Source organism: Cibotium barometz, chromosome 32 (assembly GCF_041138505.1).
Source record: "Cibotium barometz isolate CiBa-2024 chromosome 32, ASM4113850v1, whole genome shotgun sequence".
Classification (NCBI taxonomy): Eukaryota; Viridiplantae; Streptophyta; class Polypodiopsida; order Cyatheales; family Cibotiaceae; genus Cibotium; species Cibotium barometz.
In genome coordinates this window covers 34,654,762-34,660,292 of record NC_141077.1, presented here as the reverse complement: position 1 = coordinate 34,660,292, position 5,531 = coordinate 34,654,762, and the positions used below count along the sequence as shown (strand labels likewise).

The window sequence follows — 5,531 nt, the reverse complement described above, 5'->3', positions numbered from 1 at the left end:
TGATATCCATATGATATACAACTCTTTAGCATGAGGAAGTCACACATGAACAAAACCGAGCTCCGCTATTGTTGTTGCTATCTGTCCTCCATAGCCATAATCTAAACATGGCGTTGACCCTTCAAACATAGTAAGTGTTGGTCATAGATCATGGTTGATGGATGGGATAGCCCTTCCAAAATTTCGAAATGCACTTTTCATCTCTAGATCGTTCCAATTTGATGCCCTAATCATAAGTTATAAGCCATTTGCAGGAGGAACCATAATTCTAAATCATCATTGTTAACACAACCAACTTAGGTAATAACTACCAATATGGTTGGTGAGATAATATTTTTCCAATTAGATTTTCTCTCACCTCCTTTAACAATTCTTTGTATGTTTATAATAAACACTAAGCTTTTTGGTGTGCAATTGGCAAACATTGTAAGGGCTCACGTACTTGTCTTTAAGTCCATTATTTATGAGTTGATAATGAGTATATTGGTATCCTCAAAATTCATACAAGTTTACTTAAATTATTGTGATAACTCTTTTATAACTAAGATCCTCTAATGTGGACCATGATGTTTATCTCGTATCATGAGAAGACAACACAACTAAATCAACATTGAAATGAACCAGGTCACAACAATGTCTCCAATTAAGATCCTAATTATAGGGCTTCTCTATGTTCCAATTATGGCACATGGCTACATTCCAATTATTCCAAGTGAGAACATCCTTTAAAAAAGAACCTAAAATGGTTTTTGACAAATCTTGTGATCTGGACTTGCAATTTGTTGATGTATTAAATAACAAAAGTCATGCTTGATTGCCTCATTAATTTTACATCGAAGTAGAAATTACATGTGGGACTAAGTGGCCGCCCCCATAACCCTCTACATTTGAGGGTGTGGAGGGGGCATCCGGTTAAAAAGATGACAAACTATCAGCTTTTACCTACTGAGTACTCATCTAGCTAGTGTAGAGGGTTTTGAAACCCCCCTCTACACTCTCCGCCCTTCCCTCTAACCTGCAATAGCAAATTGAGCCCCCCCTACACCTCCAAATGTGGAGGGTTATGGGGGCGGCCTCTAAGACTCTTCACAGAGAATTCTGAATGCATTAACTATACACGCAGATGAAGTTGAAATTGCATGTAGGGAAGCTACCCGATTCATCGTTCGTAGTGTTGGCATTCCATCAACCAAGCTTTCACATGAGCAGCCATCCGCCACAACCAAAATTCGCAAGCGGGGGACCTTCCGTTAGGCGGGACGAAGTAGCCGTAGGAGGCCAGGACAAGGTTGCCTTTGCCTAGCAATTCACACCTACACCATTTAGACAACAATTTAAAATTATGAAGTGGAGCATATATTTGCATTCCCCATTTTATCCTTTTCTTGCAAGATGCAATGCAGTCCTCTCTCTCCTTACCAATAAAAAGGAAGAGAGAAAAGATCCGCCCACAATCCAAGGCCTGCACTGCAACAAGAACCGAAAAAGAGCAGCAGAAGAGGTGTAAGAAGGATGCACCCCCTTCCTCTAGTGGTGAGCCAGTCAAGGCCTCCAGGAGGATGCATGCTCGCCATCGCTGCAGCACCTCGCTCAGAGCTCGTACTTCTCGATCTTAAATATGAACAACGGGAAAGCTTTAGACCCCAACATCAACAGGAATGCGAGCTCCTGTCTTGCGATCGCGGCCCTTTCAGCCAAGCAATACAGAACCTGTCAGGTACACTTCCTCAAGTAATCTACCTTTAGGGTTTCTGACTATACTGCAACCATCGTAGTGGTAAGGTCCTCTGTAGCAATGATTCTTGGGTTTTCTGCGGATATTATACTGCTAGGGTTTTCTGTGGTTATGGTAAATCTATGTTTTTCTGTAGAGATTATCATTTTAGGGTTCAATGTTTTTAATCACCTGGAACATACCTCAATCATTAGTGATTTCTAAGGGCGATTCAAGATGGCTTTCTGCAGATTTATAATGGTAGAGGCTTTATGTGGCTATGATTTTCTGTAGAAATGGTGATTTTGGGGTTTTTGTTGCAATGGTAAATCTAGGATTCTCAACCTTATTGTTTGGAACACCTTGAAACTCTTCCCCCCTGCATCAGGAATGGAGTTCACATCACACACAGCAGGCTTATGGAAGGAGTGGCCCCCCGATATCCCTCAGCCATGGCAGAACAGATTGAACCCTGAAGTTAGTGCTGGATTAAACTTGCTTTGCACAGCAGAAAAAAGATTTCAAGATCATGGCGTTATGCTAGGGTTTGCTTGGTTGGTCTGATGGATCTGTGGTGACTTTCTCAGATCGATTCAAAGGCGCCAGATTTCAAGCATGAAAGTAGTAATGGCTTCCCACGGGTAGATAGATTTCATATTACAAACAAGATAACAGATATGATTGCTGAGAAGGATCAAGACCATGGGACATGTCCATCTTATGCGCATGCAAGGCAAGTGAGCACACACCGAAACTCGAGGGATCCTTTCTTGCTACAGGAGTTGGCAGAGTCTGACGACATGCATGAAAGAATTTTTAGTTCTGCAATGCAAGTGGATGCATATGAACTACAAGTATATAGTATTGCTCCGGAGATGCCAAGAATAGAGGAGACATTTTGCGACTTTGACCAGAACTCAGGGCTCCTTTCTATTGACAACTGCGTCTGCATGCTGCAGAAATGCAGGGAAGAAAAAGATTTACCTCATGCCAAGCATGTGCATACACAGATTTGTAGCAATGGGCTTGAAGCGCACAGAACTGTTGGTAACTACATTGTGCCTATGTTTGTAGAATGTGGAAGTCTGCCCGATGCGCAACAGGTTTTTAACCTCTTGCCTTCTGCAAACGAAATTTCTTGGACATCTCTTATATTAGGATACGTTAATTGCGGGCGGTCGCAAGATGCTCTCAACATGTATCAGAAAATGCAGCAGGATAGTGTTCATCCTAGAAGCTATACGCTTGTGGCCCTACTAAAAGCTTGTGCTAGTCTAAAAGATTTGGAAGGAGGCCGAAAGATACATGCCGAGGCTGCAGAAAATGGGTTTGAAGGAGACGATTTTGTTGGTAACAGTTTGATTAGCCTGTATGTTAAGTGTGGCTCCCTTTCACAAGCACACAAAATCTTTAACAAGCTGCCAGTTCGAGATGTTGTGTCATGGACTTCACTGATGGATGGATATGCCGAGCATGGACCTGGGCAAGGAGCGTTGAAATGTTTCGAACAGATGCAATTGGAGGGCATCTCTCCAAGTATAGTCACATTTGCTTGCAGCTTAAAAGCTTGCAGTAATTTAGGAGCCATAGACAAGGGCCGAGAAATACATATGGAGGTTACAAGGAAGGGTTTTCATCAAGATCTTCATGTGGGCAATACTCTGGTTGGTATGTATGCCAAATGTAGCTCACCCTTTGAGGCACACCAAGTTTTTAACAAACTTCTGGTTCGAGATGTTGTGTCGTGGACTGCAGTTATTGCAGGTTATGCTGAACATGGACCTTGGCGAGAAGCATTGGAGTTATACGAACTGATGCAACTTGAGGGGGTCTTCCCAAATGTTATCACATTTGCTTGCATTCTGAAAGCATGTGGCAACACTGGATCCATAGTGAAGGGTCAAGAAATACACACAGAAATTGCACTTAAGGGGTTCGAAAGATATTTCTCTGTTGGCAACAGTTTGGTGGGTATGTATGCGAAATGTTTAGCTTTTCCAGAGGCACAGCAAGTCTTCAACAAGCTTCCAGTTCGAGATGCTGTGTCATGGACTGCACTAATTGCAGGTTATGCTGAACATGGATTTGGCCATGAAGCACTGAAGTGTTTTGAGGATATGCAGCTGGAGGGCATTCCTGCAGATGCTTTTACATTTGCTTGCAGTTTGAAAGCTTGTGGATGCATAGGAGCTCTAGACAGGGGCCGAGAAATACATTTAGATATTTTAGAAAAGGGTTTAGCAAAGGATGTTCCCATCAGCAACACTTTGATAGACATGTATGCAAAATGTGGATCGCTTTCAGAAGCACGGGAGGTATTTGACAAGCTGCCTCGGAAAACTGTTGTGTCATGGACGTCCTTAATCATAGGATATGCTGAACATGGACCCTGGCAGGAAGTATTGAGATGCTTTGAACAGATGCGGTTTGAGGGTGTCTCCCCAAATGCAGTCACATTTGCCTGTGTCTTGAGGGCTTGTGGCAGCATAGGAGCCATAGACATGGGCCGAGCCATACACATGGAGATTGCTCCAAATGGACTTGATAGAAACCCTTCAGTTAGCAATGGTTTGATCAGCATGTATGCCAAATGTGGCTTGCTTTCAGAAGCCCGGGATGTTTTTGATAAGTTGCCAGTCCAAGATGTTGCAGCATGGAGTGCAATGATTAAAGGATATGGGGTGAATCATGAGGGTGGCATGGCTGTAAAATGTTTTGAGGACATGCTAGGACAGGGTGTGAAGCCGGATGCTGTTACATTCACATGTCTTCTTACTGCATGCAGCCATGGAAGCCTGGTACGTGAAGGTCAGGAGTTTTTTAAGATGATGACAGAGGATTATGGGATTGCTCCGATGTTAGAACATCATGTATGCATGGTTGGTCTTCTTGCAAGATCAGGATATTTGTATGAGGCAGAGATGTTCCTTGACACGCTATGCCCCCCATCGCAACGAACATGGGCAGCCCTACTCAGTGCTTGCAAAACCTATGGGGAAGAAGAGCTAGGCATGAGATGCTTTCAGCAGCTTGTGCAGATAAATCCACATGTTGCTGCATGGTATGTGCTCATGGCAGATATCTATGCAGGTGCTAGCATGTGGGAGGATGCCTACCGACTAGAGGAGTTGAGGAAGCATTCAGGGGCAATAAAGAAACCTGCAAGTGCTTTGATTGAGGTAAACAGACAGGTTCATGAGTTTGTAGTAGGTAGCAACCAAAGCGAGGAAATTTCAGAAATGTTAAGTACCATGAGTTTACACATCAAAGGGGAAGGGCACATGCCGAATGTAGATTCAGTTTTAAAACCCATTACAGACATAAAGAAGGAAGCAGTGTTGTGCGAACATGCTGAAAAATTAGCCATAGCTTTTGGACTTCTCCACACTCCACAGGGAGAGACATTGCGCGTGACTAAGAGTATGAGGATTTGCAATGATTGTCATGATGCAAGTAAGATCATTTCCAAGATAGAGAAGCGGGAGATCATTCTGCGAGATGACTGTAGCATTCATCATTTCAAGGATGGTTCATGTTCTTGTGGAGATATGTTCTGATCTCTATCCCAAACTCAAAATTTTCAATGGAAATACTTTCAGAGATTTTTTCTGTTTTTTTCTATTGTCATTGAGTGTTTGTGATGGAACAGGTTTCAATTAAGATAGCATCAAGAAACCAATTCTTGTCCAATACACATTAATATGATAGAACTTGTATATCATTCATGCATAGTTGTTTCTGTCAGAATACGCAGCGGAGATGATGACCAGATCTGGGAACACAAGAGCAAAAACGCAGGCAGAAAAAACAGCACAAG

At 42.7% G+C, this 5,531-nt stretch overlaps 1 protein-coding gene across 1 annotated transcript; it reads left to right on the top strand.

The window, feature by feature from the left end:
* The first annotated feature begins 1,360 nt into the window (after positions 1 to 1,360).
* LOC147620130 (putative pentatricopeptide repeat-containing protein At3g15130) lies at positions 1,361 to 5,329 on the top strand. The gene is made up of 3 exons (XM_086772319.1): positions 1,361 to 1,717; positions 2,103 to 2,191; positions 2,302 to 5,329. The coding sequence occupies exons 1-3, from the start codon at positions 1,513 to 1,515 to the stop codon at positions 5,269 to 5,271; spliced, it is 3,264 nt and encodes a 1,087-aa protein (XP_086628445.1). The 5' UTR covers positions 1,361 to 1,512; the 3' UTR covers positions 5,272 to 5,329.
* Positions 5,330 to 5,531: the final 202 nt, after the last annotated feature.